Source organism: Dermacentor silvarum, chromosome 2 (genome assembly GCF_013339745.2).
Source record: "Dermacentor silvarum isolate Dsil-2018 chromosome 2, BIME_Dsil_1.4, whole genome shotgun sequence".
Lineage (NCBI taxonomy): Eukaryota > Metazoa > Arthropoda > Arachnida > Ixodida > Ixodidae > Dermacentor > Dermacentor silvarum.
Window position 1 is genome coordinate 175,768,183 of NC_051155.1, and position 17,224 is coordinate 175,785,406.

At 49.6% G+C, this 17,224-nt stretch overlaps 1 protein-coding gene across 4 annotated transcripts in view; it reads right to left on the bottom strand.

Annotated features, from left to right (window-relative positions):
- LOC119442189 (putative sodium-dependent excitatory amino acid transporter glt-6) overlaps window positions 1-17,224 on the bottom strand; it is a 120,128-nt gene that overhangs the window by 38,854 nt on the left and 64,050 nt on the right. For 3 of the 4 annotated variants that reach the window (XM_037706965.2, XM_037706963.2, XM_037706964.2), the window contains exon 10: window positions 13,474-16,326. In XM_037706965.2, coding sequence (XP_037562893.1) covers window positions 16,170-16,326 — 157 coding nt within the window. In that variant the 3' untranslated portion in view covers window positions 13,474-16,169. Of the gene's footprint in view, window positions 1-1,675; window positions 16,327-17,224 lie in introns of those variants that run through there. The other variant, XM_037706959.2, reaches the window with a different exon arrangement.

The window sequence follows — 17,224 nt, forward strand, 5'->3', positions numbered from 1 at the left end:
GGGGACGAAGAGCGGTGAACGAGAGGCGAACGGGACTGACGGCCTTGCGGAGACGGGGAGCGGCTGGATCTTGGTGGAGCACTGTCGGCGTTGATGTTCCGAGGCGGCGTGTAGGGCGAGAAAGTGCGATTGTCTGGTACTTGGCGGTAGTGACTCGGAGACGACCACCGAGGAGACGACGACCAGCGATTACGGCAATGACGGGTGATGTGTCCAATACCGGAACAATTAAAACAGATGGGTCTGTCATCCGGTGTGCGCCAGTCAGCGGGGTTGCGACGGAGTGGCGGGAAGCTTTGCGTCTGGGAGCGAGCGGCCGGAGAAATCTGGTAGGTGTTCGTATGGCGGACCGAGCAGAGAGATGGAATGCCCAAACTCGCTATTTCTTCCCGAACGACCGCTTGTATAAGCGAGATAGCGGGCACACTTTCCCGACAGTCGGAACGAATTGGAGCCGGAGCCATGGCCTCAAGCTCACGGCGAACGATACGCGTTAGATCTTCTGATCCTGTCGGCTGAACGAACCGCGGCGGGTCTGCGCACGAAGATGTCGCGGCGGTATTGGGCAGCCTGTCGAAATGTTGAGGGACGCGGCGGCCTTTCGCTTGTTCGAAGCGCCGGCACTCCTTTATAATTGCATCCACAGTGGCACAATCCTTACACATCAGGAGATTGAAGGCGTCGTCTGCAATACCTTTTAGTATGTGACCAATCTTGTCCGCCTCGGTCATGGTGTTATCAGCCTTGCGGCAGAGAGCCAGCACATCCTGTATGTACACGACATAGGATTCTGTGGACGTCTGAGCGCGGCATGCAAGTTCTTTTTTTGCGGCCAACTGACGACCGACAGGTCTGCCAAACAGGTCACGCATTTTTTCTTTGCACACATCCCAGCTTGTTAGGTCAGCTTCATGCGTATTGTACCATTGCTTCCCAGTTCCTTTCAGATAAAACATGAGGTTTGCTAGCATCATTGTTGGACCCCACCTGTTGTTGTCGCACACTCGTTCGTACATCGCAAGCCAGTCCTCGACGTCGGTGTTGTCCGTGCCACAAAATGTCCCCGGGTCCCGCAGATGAGTGAGGATGACCGTTGGCGTGGACTGCTGAGGCGTTGTCGGTTGTGTCGGTTGATCTGCCATTGTGGCGGCAGGTAGATGACGTCCACTGCGAAGTTCCGTGATTGTACCCAGCACCTTCCACCAAAATGTTGCAGGAAGAAAGCAGGCCCACGAGTGTAGAAGGATGTATATTTACAAGCGAAGAAATATGGCGTTCAGGCAACGGCCAGAGACTTCGTCTTCCTCTCGTTCGCGTCACCTTCTTCTTTCCCTTCACCGTAACAATATGTTTCTATCTCCTCCTTTTTAAAGAGTAGGAAGGCGTTGGGCCCCTTCCGGTGGCAGTTGTCAGCCTGCTCCTCGCTTTCCCTTTCCTGTGAAATGTATATTTGTTTTCAAATCAAATAATAATCATAACAATAATCGACCTGAGAGTCGTGATGAAAGCCTAGATGCTAGGCGAGTGACAAAGAGCAGCCGGCGCTATCTGCAATAAAAAGCACTTTGTATTTCGGCATTCACTGTAAGTCATTGACTTAAGATAGTTAAGCACAAGGCAAAGAAGAGAGAAAGGTAGCAACTGTGGCATTAAAAAATGAAGACGCTAAACTCACTCTATCAGTGGGCTTCGACAGACCGCTGAAAGATATGGCATTGGTGGAAGCACTGACATGGTCCATGTCTCCGGCGATCAGATGATTGCTGCTGGCCACTTACTTTCAAGGGCTGAAAAAAATTAAACGTAGGTCGCACAGTTCAAAGCAAGCACGAACTTGGACTTCGCACGTAATCGCAGGGCGCTTCCGTCTAGGAGCTGATTCTTTGGTACAGCAACCAGATTGCTCGCGCACACGGGGTTCAGAAACACCGCACCCTTTCCTAAGGTTCTCAGGCCTCTACCATTGAAGAGCACACGGCAAGCTCACGCACGAGGTCGCGAACATCACAACCTCTCTTGCAACTCTGCTTCCTTCAGAAGTTCCTGGCGCAGGTAGCAAAACACCTCGGCGACGTATACGAACAGCTGAGTGTACACCAACTGTCCAACTTCTTGCTAAGATATCGCGAGTTTGCACCGTGGATGGCCCTCTGTAAATTGTCGAGATAACGAGTTGTCTGGCCTCCCGCGAGTGTATTTACTCTCCAACTACTTCCTTGTCTTCCCTCAGGGCGCGCCAGCGAATACTCGTACACCTCCAGCAAAGGTCCGTAAGCTGCGTTGTGAGTTATGCAGGTCGCGTATAGACTGAATCCCGTTTGAACTCTCACCAGCGGCTGCTGTGCTGTCAGCGCGGCACTTGTGCAGTGAAGAGATGCCAGCGTCGCGCTGGGGACTCACTCGTTCAATCTCCCCTTGTGGAAAAGAAGACAAAAAAAAAAAAGAACACGGAGCACACCCCACAGCAAAGTAACACAAAACGAAACACAATAAGGAATCGTCTTGAGCTTCTTTGAACAGCCAGGAGGATTGCACAAGCGCGAGTCGGTCGACCCATATGCACACGCGATGTGCTCGGAAAGCTCGGCGATTCATTGACACTGTCGGAGAGACGCGTCCCTCAGCGGGACTGTTTTCGGAGTGGTTGCGAAACAAAGCCCGTTCAACCTGTTTTTTTTTTTTTTTCACTCAAAGAAATCTATGCGGCGTTGCTGGCCAACCCTGGGGCACCTCGAGACAATTAGTGCAGGTCAACTCGAACTTGATGGATCACCGAACCGTAGTCGTTAGAAAACCGGTGAAAGGTGCGGATGTACGGAAGAGCCAGACACGTAGTGGCGCACGCCACTTTTCCGTCACTTGCAATGGCGTGCGAATTGAGCGAATGCCTTTGTGCTCCCCACGAGTACGTTAAGAAAGTTCGTCAGTCGTACAGTCGCGCCGCAGTTCACGTAGGTATACTTTCCTGTCTCTGTGGTGACGGATGAGCGGAAACTTTGGCAAAGAAAAGGGAATGTTCTCTCGAACAACATTTGAACAACTTGCAACAAAGTAAAACAGAAAACGACACAAAATAATTGTACCTGCTACGCTAGCTATCCAGGTGCCACGGTTTCGCAGACATAGATTGGAAGCATAAAACTCTGTGCTGTGGAATAACGCAGCAGAAATAAGATGAATACCGTTTTCACGCTATACATACAGCAGGAATAATAAGGGGTTCGATATTTAGAGGGCAAAATATAGTCAAATAGACACTTATATTGTGGAAAGTAGCGAAAAACGATTTATTTCGAAGTTTGGTCTAACAGTTTATACATTGTTTTTAAAAGCGAAGTTGTTTAAGCCAGCCGTAATTTGTGGTGCGTAGCAAGAAACTACCAAGAAAGAAAGGAAAAACTTTCTTGCCGAGGCGGGATTCGAGCTCGCGTACCCCCGGTCTCAAAGCGAGCGTCGTAACCACTAGGCTATTTTTTAAAGACGATAGTCTTTCTTGGGGAACTTAAACGCTGAAAATTTGGTCTGTCTGTCTGTCTGTCTGTCAACCGATTCAGCCACCCGGCCAAAGTTGGACCACTTGCTTACCGCCCACACTACTTAAACTGGTACGGCTGTTCATACTTGTGAACGTTATCGATCAAAAAGTAAATATTACGCATATCTGAGGCGCAACATCACTAGGTAAGTATTATGAGGTGTGTTCCTTTAATAGAAAATACATAGATACGTAACTCTAAAGACCCTAGTTTCTTAAGCTGCGCTGAAAATGCCATGCTATGCGCGCCGACGAACGACGTCTGCCACGAAGGGAGGGAACCCTCTGCACAAGCTCGTGTTTCCCCGACTGCGCGCCGACGAGCGCCCTCTGCCATGGAGGAAGGAAACCCCCTGCACAAGCTCATGTTTCCCGATGTATTGCCAGATGGCGTCCATGTCTCACGCAGCGCCTCCTCAATTTTATCAATGCCAGCCAGATGCGGCCGATTCCGCCTCCTCAATTTTATCAATGCCAGCCAGATGCGGCCGATTCAACATAAAGGAAGCGCTGTCTGAGGCAGGGCAAAACATAAATGACCGCTTGATGAAATACAACCCACTCTACAAGACATGCCCAAACAACGCAGGGAAAAGACCGACGACCAAATTGCAGCGGAGAAGCGCCGGCGTGCCGACGCTCGTCGTCTCAAGCGTGCCCAGGAAACGTCCGAGCAACGAGCCGAGCGGCTAGCGCAAGGAGCTTGGCAAGCGAAAGCGAAGTGCCTACAACCCGGTTTCGAACGGCTCTCGACCACGTCTTCCAACGCGGGCTAAAGAACGTGGAAGTACTGAAGTACGCCTCCTACTTCAGCGTACACAGACCTCTGCTCTGCTTGGTTGCCAATGCGTCGGACGATGAGGGATGTCATGGTGACACTCAGTGTGCCAGTGGTACCAGTGCCACTGTGGAACGTGATCGTGCCTCACACCCTGGCGTCACCGGAGACGGGAAGGCGTCTACTTCGGCGCACCAGTAGTACATGCGCACAGCCATTGACCCTTCCACGCAATAAAATACATTCATGTCTCACAAATGGTTCTTCTTTGCAAACTATCATGCTATACAGTATACCACACGCGACCGAAACATTGCTGACATATCGTGGAGGTACGAACACATGGCATGCCAGCAGTGATAATGCGGTAAAATGAAATCTGTTCAAACAAACCTCCATTGCATTTATCATGCCAGGACGGAAATGGTACGAGAACAGCATCACGGGTGGCCGCGGATCAGACCAGCACTCATGTAGTACGGCCGGCAGAAGACTATCGTCTTTCGACGACATTTGCAGCGAAGCACGCAGATACGCGGCCATTTTTTTTTGCAATGTGAACAGCAGTTCACTGCAGACCATGATACAGTCTGAAAGCAACACGCAGTTACTGAGAATATTTGTACAGCTGTACTGTGGTACGTTCTTTTCGTGCCGATGTAGTGGTGCATAGACAGTTAACGATATTTAGGGAGAACAGTGTTTCCAGCATTTTGTGTCCCTACCTGCTGCGTCTGCGCTAATAATTAGTAGCGAAAATAGTGCTTACTGTGCATGTTTTCGTTTAATGTTGTTCCCATCCCCCCATTAAATTTCAAAAAGAATGTTCCTTTTCTCTTCCTTCATTTAGGTCGAACGCACAGCGTGTCATACAGAAACGCAGCTTAACACGTTGCGAGGCCCGTGCACGCGTCAGTGTTGCTAGGCCAGTAACCGTTACCGTCGCCCTAAGCAGGTCGACTATGCGGGTTACGGGACACCGTGTCCGTTGGCAACGGCTTGCAACATGCGGACAGCAGGAGGGTGGCAGAGATGACGTGGGGCGTGCCCTGCGAATGCCGCTAACGTCGGCTGCCCTGACCGCTGGCATCTCCGTCGCGTGATTCGAGCCGAGGCAGTTACTACGAACGGTATAGGCGACGTCGGCCGGTCAACGCGGGCAAGCTCGGGCGGACGGGGCCCGATCACGGAAGCTCATTTCGCTGCTCGCTCATTAGCGCCGTTGCGCTCGTGACAGTGCGCTGACTTCAGCTATGTATTATTTACAGCCATTTACTTTATTCTTTTTCAAACATAGCAAGTACCAAACACTGAACCGTTTTTTTATTGCGATAGCAATTATATGGACACTCAAAAGCAGATTTCTGCCGTCGGCGTCGCCGTCGCCGTCGGCGTCGCCGTGAGGTTCCGTATGACGTCATTTGGAGAAGAAGTCGTCGCCGCGCGCCGAACGCTGTATGTGCGAGTGAAAGGGCGCGAGGGGCGCCTCTTTCACGGGGAGTGAACGCACGGCGGAGAACAAACGCGCGTTCTGCGCCGTGCTCGCTTAAGGGCTGAAGAAGTAGGCGTCTCTGTTCTCCTTCACAATCACCATGTATGTAGAGCAAACGCGCCTTCTTCCGACGAGCGAGAGGCCGTGGGGGAGGGGGAGGGAAGGGAGGCGACGTTTAGCTGCGGCACGCAGTGCCTATTTATATCAGAGGCTCCGGCAACAGTCACCAACGCCGCACGCATTTTGAGCGAACGCGGGCAAAACGCCGACGGCGTCGACAACAGTTCTGCGCGTTGCCGGTGCTGCTGCATGTCCAAGTTTATACAGCTGATAAAGCTAACATCATTACTCCGTATAGCTCTCTACAAATTTGCTATCGCAATTGATGGTTCACCTTTCAGGTGAAACTGCGACAACTTTTTCACAGGTTTCCTAAACACAGAGAGAGGGAATCACATATCTACAAGAATACCAGTCTTTGCTGCAGGCGCTTCTAGCCTAATGGTAGGTGTGGCAGAAGCGCCACTAGGCTACACAGCCACGCTTGCACAGCATGCATTTATGCGAACCATATGATTGCGTTCGAGCGTCGTCGTCTTCGTCCACAGCTGGCGCGTTCGTACGCTCGTGCTCTGCGAGGTGAAGAGGTTTTGCGCGCTATGAGAGCGAGAGAGAGACGCATTCACGGAGGGGGTCTCCTGGAACGCGGTGTCGGCATTGGAACGCGGTGTCGGTGTTGCAAGCTGCGCTATGCAACGCGCAGTGACGGCCGTAAGTCCGAGACGCGCGAACAGAAATTATCATCATCATGAGTAATAAGGTGAATAGTTCGCGCGCACTTCCGGAAAATGCTGGGCTACGATCGCCCAGCTTCGCTGTTTCAAGCGTTGCGCGGCCGAGTGCAAGGTTAAGCGATTTTTTAAAGATACGCTTTGTAGTGCCGCGATACACAAGAAGACTACAGCATTAGGCCGGCACGGATGAAGAAGAGGTAGAGATTGATCCTTGCCATCTTGCTATTCAGCGAGAACACACGAGCAGCAGCAGCAAGCGACAGGCGGCAGCCATGGTCAGCAACAGAGGCGCAGGGAGTTTCGCAAACAAAGTTTCGCTTTAAAAATATTCGATAGCCACTATAACTACGATGCCATAGCCACTAAGCTACCGTGGCGTGTCCTCACCAAGTGGCACGCATACCATCCTCATTGAAACCTTGGGCGTGCTGGACTTGTATAAAACACAACAGGCACGCACCGTTTTCTATCCAGGAAACCAGTTCGATTAAATGGCGCCAGGCTTTTAAGCACAGCACCTCATTTCCCAAAGTGCCTGATCGGATGGCAAACGACAATGTCGTCCTTTTAATGCGATTAGAATTTTTAGCCTTCTTCAGCACGTCATGTCTGTATCTATCTAGCCTCTTCACACCGTTCTACTTAATGAAAAAAAATTTGCGTAGCTTGCACTGGAGGCGTAATGCTAAAGAGAGAGTGGAGCTGATGGACACCTATAGCTAGTCCTAGCTTTTGGGCTAGGCTACCAAGTCATCCCCAGCATTTTCCGGAATTTATTGATTATTGATCGATTACCGATTAGCTACTGATTGGCTATCGATGGCTGACTAAGCTTAAGTAGTCCCAACCATGCTTGGCTAGACTCGGCCAGGATCAGCTTCGCTAGTCACAGGGGCTATGTGCCATCGCACTTGCTCCCTTTCTGCACTGCCGCCAGGAGCGACCCACATTTTTTGTCCGCGACGGATGGACGGACTAACGGCCGGCTTAAACAGCTCCGCTGTCAAAAAAAGTCCTTTAAAATTTCGCCATGCAGGGCGGATTCGAATCTGCGCCGTATTAGTTCCCCAAGCGCAGCAGCCCGACGCTTTGTCACAAATACGGGCGGGCACCGAGGAATTAATTCTCAGCGTTATAGTATACATCCCGGTGCCCCACCGGTGCAATCTCGGAAGCGCCACGAAATGGAAAGAGACTGCACGCGCCCGTAGCTAGATATGCCTCTGGATGCGCCCAGCGCATCCAGAGGCATATAGCATGTCTGATTAACTCAAGACTATTTGTCGCCTCCTCGTTTCGAACGGGATGCCAGTAAATTACCATCATCATGGAAACGCTTGAGAGAGAGGAGCCCAGCTGCTGTACACACGGCTCAGACTAGACGCGTTTCGGTGGTGGCGATGCGGTGTGTCGGTACGTTGTTTGAACTTAATCTTGAGCATAAACGCCGACAGTCATCGTGGATTCTGCCAAAAATTTTGCCCGAAGAGACCCGCCGCGGTGGTGCTGCGCTGCTAAGCACGAGGTCGCGGGATCGAATCCCGGCCGCGGCGGCCGCTTTTCGGTGGGGCGAAATGCAAGAAACGCTCGTGTTCCGTGCACGTTAAAGATCCCCTGGTTGTCAAAATTAATCCGGTGTCCCCCACTATGACGTTGCTCATAATCAAATCGCGGTTTTGGCACGCAAAACGTCATTATTCAATTCCATTCAAAATCGAATGAAGAGTTCAGCCAGCTACCAGGGAACGGAAACGACCCAATTCGCCGATACTATCGCCTTGGCCAACGGCCCGCGCTGATTGGATGTTTCAGCAAAATTTGATGAGCTGATTGGCTGGTTGAGCATGACGTCATTCAAGTTTGCTCAACCAGTGCATCCGCGGCGATATTGTCACCGAAGCGATACTATCGCCGAAGTGGATCGTTTCAGAATACGGCCACAGATCACGCTAATAATCAACGTAACCCTTTAAAACGTAGGCAGCTGCTGTCATATCATCTCAGCAATTAACAGTCAGTTATTCTGCCAATGTTTCGCAGTGTCTGACCAAATGCCCAGTTGTTTTACATGTTATTGTAAAGCCAAGTTTTGTCATGTTATTGTGAGCCATGTTTTGATGTATTCTCTTTGTATCCCCCCTATGTAATACCCTGCAAAGGGCCTTTAAGGGTGTAATAAATGATGCTGATAATGAAAGATACTTCTTTTTGTCCTAGATGACCTGAATGAAATGCTTGTGGGGGTTGGATGTGGCCCTCCATACATGCTGATGCACGCAAGTAGAGCTAGGGGTTGTGTTGATAAATTCAAAAAGCAATGCCGTGCTGCGCGCACCGACGTAATGGCTCAAAGTGGACACTTGAAAGGTTACTAACCTGTGTTTCATTATTGAAGTTGCTGCACATGAGATACTAGCTGTCTATAAATCTTCTGCAGAACATTTTTTAAAATTTTATTTACATGACTGCAGTCTTACATGATGTTTAGTGGTTGGCAGTACTTTGCAAGCACGTGGAAACTTTCTTGAGCGGGGTTTACACTTGCCAAAATACGGCGCCTTAAAATAACTGTTAACTGCTTTTTTCCCCATCCATGACAAATTAAAACACGAACGACAGAAACGAACGATCACAGAGCTTACGCTTGCAAAGGCTTGAGGATGTGACTGGACGCTCGACGCTCTCAATCGCAAAACATATGCTGTGGCCTCAGGAGTCGCTGTCCGAGCCTCAATCAGGCCAGTGTGTCACAGCCGGCGAACTCAAGGGCGCAAAGGCACGTCGGGGTTTATTAAAACGAACCTTTCTTTGGAAGAGCCTTCCAGGTTTGGCGTCTCTGCTGTTGCTGCTGGCTGCTGCTGCTCTTTGCTGCTTAGTCGGTAGGTATCTCGGCGGATGTATTTGTGGATACACATGGAAAGGTTGTATGTGCGCCTAACGAAAGTACCAGCAAACGGGCTCGCACAACCCCCGTATGTTGCCCGACAAAGAAGTGCCAGCAAGTACATCTCTCTTTTGCGTGATCAAACAATAAAATGCTGCATAAAACCTGAACATGCAGGGGCACCTCATCGGTATGTCTAACGCACATTGATATCTTAAAGGAATAACACATTATATTGAAGGAATTGTTTGATTTACTTGATTTAATTTGATTAACCATTTGCTAAGTGGCACTATATAGGTGTGTGCTGATTCTTGGCCAAGCCTCCAGAATGGGTATGTGCCCCACGTGACACAAGCGCTACAGAATCCTTAAATGTAGTTAGATATAAATCGTACTTCTCTGTGCATACAACTGCTGTCATTAGACACATCACCATTATTATCATAGACAGGCATCATACGTTGCCGTCGTCCTTGTGATATCGCTGTGTAGGCGTCTGACAGGGTGCATCCAGCCGGTCAGGTGTTTGCATTTAAACATAGCTTGCGAACGGTGTAGTGCGTGAATATAAAATTTGCATGAAATTACATTTGTGACATTTGCGGTATATATATATATATATATATATATATATATATATATATATATATATAGGAATACGGAACAGCCACCGCCACAGTGTGGCTACACCGAGAAGGAAGACGACGGGTTCCCCGCTTGAGATAGCGTCGCCATTTTAGCCTTCGTTATCTCCCTGTAAATAAATTGTAAATAGCCTTGGGCATCAGTTACAAGTAACATTATCGCCCACATTCAACACGCATCTAGACCGTCATTCAGTGGTTCTTGATCGACGAGTTCCGTCGGGCCGGTCTCCAGTTGCACTCGTCAAAATATTACTTCGCTCATCGTCAAATATCCGTCCTTGGCCCCATGTTGGATGCCTGAGGCGTGCGACCTGACCCGGACAAAATTCGCGCCATTACGAACTTTCCTGTCCCAAAATCTACCAAGGACGTTCGTAGTTTCGTAAGGCTGTGCTCTTATTTCCGACGCGTTGTAAAGGATTTTGCAACCATTGCACGTCCTCTTACCGACCTCTTGAAGAAGGACGTCCAGTTGTCTTGGGGTCCTGACCATGCCGCATCTTTTTCACAGCTCACTACTCGCCTTACCACCCCTCCAATCCTGGCTCACTTTGACCCGTCTGCCTCCACGGAAGTTCGAACTGATGCCAGTGGTCACGGCATAGGAGCAGTGTTAGTACAACGCCAACGTGGACATGATCGCGTTGTTGCCTATGCCAACCGACTTCTATCACCCGCCGAGCGTAATTATTCGATCACAGAGCGCGAGTGCCTCGCTATTGTGTGGGCTGTTGCGAAGTTTCGTCCATACTTGTACGCACGCCCATTCTGTGTCATCACTGATCACCACGCTCTCTGCTGGCTATCCTTGCTCAAAGACCCCACGGGACGACTCGCTCGCTGGGTTTTATATATACGCCTGCAAGATTATACCTTTCCCGTGGTATATAAGACGGGGCGCTTGCACAAGGATGCAGATTGTTTGTCCCGCTAACCCGTCGATGTACTGGCCGATGCGGACGCCATCGCTTCCGTTTTCTCTGTGTCCCAGTTGCTTCAAATTGGCAACGAGCAACGCCGCGACCCTTTGTTACGAGTCCTCATCGACCGTCTGGTGTCTACGCCGGGTGACGCCTCTCTACGGATGTTTCTCCTCAAGGAGGGGACATTATACCGCCGCTATTTCGACCCCCCCCCCCCCCCCCCCCCCCCCACCGGCCCTGACCTTCTGCTCGTCATTCCATCACACCTGGGTTCGACTGTCCTCCACCACCTTCCCGATGCTCCTTTGGCTGGGCACTTGGACGTCTGGCGCACATACGACCGTGTACGTCGTCGCTTCTCTTGGCCGGGTCTCGACCGCTCGGTGCGGCGCTACGTTGCCGCTTGTGAGCCCTGTCAGCACCAGAAGAAGCCCTCCACACTTCCAGTTGGATGTCTCCAGCCAATGGACATCCCACCCTAACCCTTTTTCCGTGTTGGGCTAGACCTTCTTGGACAATTTCCTCTCTCGGACTCCGGAAATGAATGGGTCGCCGTCGCTACCGATTACGCTACGCGGTACGCAATCACAAGAGCCCTCCCGACAAGTTATGGTACTGACGTCGCTGACTTTCTTCTCTACGACATCATTTCAGTGCACGGTGCTCCGCGCCAATTACTCACTGACCGTGGCCGTAGCTTTCTCTCGGCAGTCGTAGAGGACATCCTCCCCTCCTGCTCGACAAAGCACAAGTTCAGCACGTCCTACCACTCACAGACCAACGGCCTCACGGAGTGCCTCAACCGGACCATCACCGACATGCTTTCGAAGTACGTTGCGGCCGACCACCACTACTGGGATCTTCATTTACCATACGTGACGTTCGCGTATAATTCATCGCGTCACGGCACCTCCGGTTATTCACCATTCTATCGCCTATATGGCCGAGAACCCGCGTTGTCCTTGGACACTTTGCTGCCCTCGCCCGCACGTTCAGCCACTGAAATACGCCCGCGACGCTATCGCACAGGCCGACCACGCGCGTCAGCTCGCCCGCACCCGTCTCGTGTGTCACAGGAGCATCAGAGACGCCTCTATGATTGCCACCATCGCGACGTGCACTTTTCTCCGGGTTCTCTGGTACTTCTCTGGTCACCCATCCGCGTTGTGGGCCTTTCCGAAAAGCTGCTGTCGCGCTAGACTGGCCCATACCGCGTGGTGCGACAAGTGACCGATGTCACGTATGAAATCATCCCCGCCGACCTCTCAGCGTCATCGTCAACTACAAGCGACATCGTTCACGTGGCGAAACTTTAGCCATACCACACACCTTTCACCGCGGATGTGTAGCTTAAGCACCGGGACGGTGCTTCTACTGCCGGGGATGATGATACGGAACAGCCGCCGCCACAGTGTGGCCACACTGAGGAGAAGGAAGACGATGGGTGCCCCGCTTGAGATAGCGTCACCATTTTGGCCTCCGTTAATTATCTTCCGTGTAAAAAAATGTCGCAGTTTCACCCGAAAGGCGAAGCATCAATTGCGATAGCAAATTAGTAGAGAGCTATTCGGAGTAGGGATAGTAGTTTTATCGGCTGCATAAACTTGTACACATTACGCTTACTAACTGAATTAACAAGCGTGGTGTCAGCGCGCACAAGCAAACATGAATAGATCACACTGAATGACCGCAGACAACGACTGTCAAAACGCTGACAGCAAGCGCAGCCGCCGCAGCGGGCGAAGGTTCGTGCGGTCTATCGCTTCAACGGAAACTGAGCGGCGAAAGCACAGCGCATACAAAGGTCAGAGCCGTGTGGAGATAACAGACGATGCGGGCGACCGCCACAGCCGCGGGCAAAGTACGAGCGCAGTTGTTGGCAGAGTAGAAGCTGCGCCCCCCCCCCTCCCTCCCGCGCTGCCTTCCCGCTTTCTTGCTTTCGCGTGGGAGATTGAGTGGCAAGTTCCCCTTACACCCGGTTGCAAGATACGTCTTTGGTGCCGGAGCACAGCGTCGGCCCGCTTCCCTCCCTCCCATAACCCCACGGCCTTTCGCGCGACGGTCGCGTTTGCTTTCCGCCGTGCGTTCGCTCTCCGTGATAGCACTCGTCCCCCGCGCGCTTTCGCTCGCGCATACGGCGCGCGGCGACGATTTTATCGCCCTTGGACTTTATACGGAAGCTCACAGCGACGGCGACGACGACGGCAGAAATCCGGTTGAAGTGTCCATATAATTGCTATCGCAATAATACAGTATACATAGCCTTGGGCATCAGTATAATATATATATATAATATATATATATATATATATATATATATATATATATATATATATAATATTCTCTCATCAACCTAACATGAAGACCCTATTTCATCGTGTATCACACTGTAATATAAGTAAAATCACGGGGAAACATTTTGTAATTTTCCCCTGGCACGATTTTGATGTTCATGTTTAATGCCAGGCGGCCATTTATTGCACACATCGATCCATGTTCAAATGCGCACTTCTGCATGCATCTTTGGGCGAGAGGAGAAAGAGGCAATATGTTATGGCACTACCGGTGTCAACGAGACCCGCTACTTTTAAGCACTGGGATTTGGCACAGTTTACTTGAAGGGCGCGATTTGAGGAAAATAAGAGATAATGAGAAATGTATACATGAGTTTGCGACAGAGTTGACTATATTTCGCAAAATTGGTGCTTCGTAAAGGGGGGGGGGGGGGGTTATGAATCTGATGGCGTCTTGGAGCACTATTCAAAGCTTAAGTAACACTTCACTTGCGACTTACAGAACTAGTGGAATATCCTGAACTATACTCTTCAAGATCATCAGAACCTAAACTTCAATTATGAAGACAAACGCCTGTAAAAAAACTTCATCACCAATTGCCATCAGATGCGACACATTATCCTATCCGTGAAGTTTAGATTATGAGTCGCCGTGGTGGGCACTTTTATCCCTTTCTGTCACTATTATGCTAATGGAGCGTTATCTTTTTTAAATCTATTCTTTGTGCCGACAAGAGTTGCAGTTTACTTTCTCTATAGGAGGGACCTTCGGATTGAGCCACAAAAGCACCACGAATTCTCTCCCATGTTAAGTTAATTATTTGAACGCTAATGGTTGCGTGACTGAAACTGCTATGAATACAGATCTCGAGGCGATAATTGGAAGAAACACTGATGACCATGTCCTATGCTGATCATGATGCGGAAGACTCATTGGCTAAAACGCTAAAGTCATGGCTAGACTTAAGGTCTCTAGGAATGTATAAACTTGTGTGTAGAGAATCAACTAGGAGCAATGTTAATGATGGCGTAATGTTCTACAAACATTCACTTGTGTTAGGCAGGAATGTGTGCTTTTGTTAAAATGGTGGGGGTGTTGTACATAGAACTGTTTATGCTTAGATAAAGGATATTCTACCTTCTGGAAGTGGCGGGCGGAGGGGGGGAGGGGGGGGGGGTTGTCGTTGATCCGCTCTTTTTCCTGAGATCACGATGCTGACAGTGCGTGTAGCGGCGTATGCTATTGCAACGTCTATATACGACAGTGCCAACGTCGGTTGAGGATAAAAGAAAGGGGCATACATTCGCCCCCGAATGTAACGAACCCGAGAAAAGCAAATTATTCTTTACATTGAACACGATAAACTTACTGACAGAACTCATGCAAAATAACTCTTAACTGAAGTTGACTGAAGCAGGGTTACACAATATCGCACCGAGAACGCCAGTTTTAGAGGTTCCAAGGAGCAGTATAAGGCACAGGCAAGAATTACTGTCTACTGCGCATAGTTTTGTTTTCAACAAATGGAATTCTTTTTAAACCATTGGCGATAACGAATCCATATATAACAAGCGCTTCATGAAGGTTCGTTTAAGTTCGTCGTAGGCGAATTTAGGTATATAGAACTGCCCAATATATTGGACTATTATTTAGTGCATAAGCTTGTTCGTTATAACCGAGTTTCGAACGTAATGAGTAAGTCAGAACTAGAAAACCTGTGTCACGGGGGAGCACTGTCACACATCACGTGTGCTCGCATTATACATACACAAAACAACAACAACAACAGAATACTGCTCGTCTGAAGGAATACGTATATGGAAAGACTAGCGCACTCCACGTCGTAAGAACAATAGATAGCTCATTCACACGCAACAGAGTCTTCAGTGTGGATGCTTAAATGCGTTTAATGTGTGACGCGAGGAGCAAAAAATAAGATAAACAGTTCGACTCAGCGATTCCGCTCATGATAGCTTGTATACTTTTTGACATTTTGTATATGCAAGTGGCAGGACAAGTGGACCGATTGAGAAGCACTCGCCTAGAGCTGTGTAGTTGGCCTGCTGCAGGCTTTTTGTTTCTTGTCATTGCGAAACCCAAAACAAAAAGATCACAGTTTGCGGTGTTACATTTGGGGTCTTACGCAAAACCTTCTCAAATGGGCTGAGTTGTTCGGTCATTTGGATGGCCCGAGGATAACTGGCACAGAGAGGGAAGCAGCGAACGTGAGCATGCATACAGGTTGTCACGGAAGTTGGCCGTACCATCACATGGTGCATTAACGCAAATTGGAGGCGAAGCGTTGTAAGGGCGCCATAAAAGTTCGATTGATCGGTTTGATTGACTGGCTGATTTTATTTTGCTTCGCTAAGCAACCCTTGGGCCATGAGATACGTCGCAAGGGGAAGCTCTAAATTATACTTGACCGCCTGCGGTTCTTTAGCGCGCACTGAATTACAAATAAATAAGCTGGCGTTCTTGCATTCACTGGGGCCAACCAGACGCGGTTGAAACTGGCTGGGAGTCTAGCCCGCCACCTCAGAATGCTATAGTTACTCAGCCAGCGCGAAGACAGTGTGCCATGAAGCGGGGCGATAGGCTAGCGGAGTGGGAGAGCACAGTTGAACGCTGGTTTCGTTACGTTACCATGGCGTTAAAATACGCCGCGTGAACGCGTTGGTGGTGTGATACGCAGAATAGGTACTCTTGTACATTTTGAATTGTGCGTGAAGAGAGTCTGTTGCATTGCGGTACATCTTGCGTGGTACCGCTTCGAGGACCGTTGTCAGCGCCCTTCGAGTGTATAGCAGGGTTTAGATCACAGCGTCGAGTCTCGCAGCTTCTCGGTCGCTCCCTCGTCTGCGACGACGACGACCTCGTTGAGTTCGGAAGGCTTCTTCGGGAAGCATATGTGGTCCACCAGGGCGCTTGTGAAGCAGTCGCCCAAGCAGTTGTTGGTGGTCCGCGCGCGGTCACTGTACGAAAGCAGCAAGTGAAATCGAGTTAAACGAACAACCCTAGTAGGATCAGTCATGATGAATACAGCACAATAATAGACTTATGGCAGTCGGGTAGTCTACGGTAGATGGTAGCGGGCGGTCTAATGCCGTATAGGGCACTGCGCAAACCAATACTGTACCGAATAATACAGGTCTTAACAAGAACATAGGGAGATAGAAAGAGGAGATGAATAAAAGAAAGAAAGAGGGAAAAGACAACTGCGAAGCTGCACCCCAGGCTCGAAAAAGAAGAGTAAAGATTATTTCATTTCTTCGCTACTATTAGCGATATGCACACTCCAGGGTAATTTTAAGCAGGAACTTAAAGGTCTATATAGAGTAGGTGAGTGAGAGAAACTACAGAAGTCCTGAATGTCTTTCAACGTTTGTTCTACGCAAGCATATGACTAAGACTCAGAAAAATGCAATTGTACAACGGACGTCACGTCTTTTGAAATTCCGAATGCAACGGAGCGTCCTAGATACAGCTTGAAGATCAAGTACGTAATTCCCGCGCCTGCGAAGCGCTGGAGTCTTGCGCTCCTCCAACAATCTTGGATGCCATGCTGCCCTGGGAGACCGTGACCGGGAGATACTTTAGGCGCAATCACTTTTGAGAGTGAGATAGCCGCAGAGAGAGGGCGCCACAACTACACAATCAATGCCCATGCAGTAGCATCAGTTAACACTGCTAAAATATAACACCATTTGTCAAACCGCACCATCTAAATTCTTTAAATGCAACTTATTCACAATTTAGCTGGAATAATTTGCCAGTTACCGATTATGAGCGGGACATAAGACGTCATATACTAACGGTAGCCTGAATTTCGTCCAAAGTATAGGTAAAGTTCTCGATTAGAAAGGCTCTGTT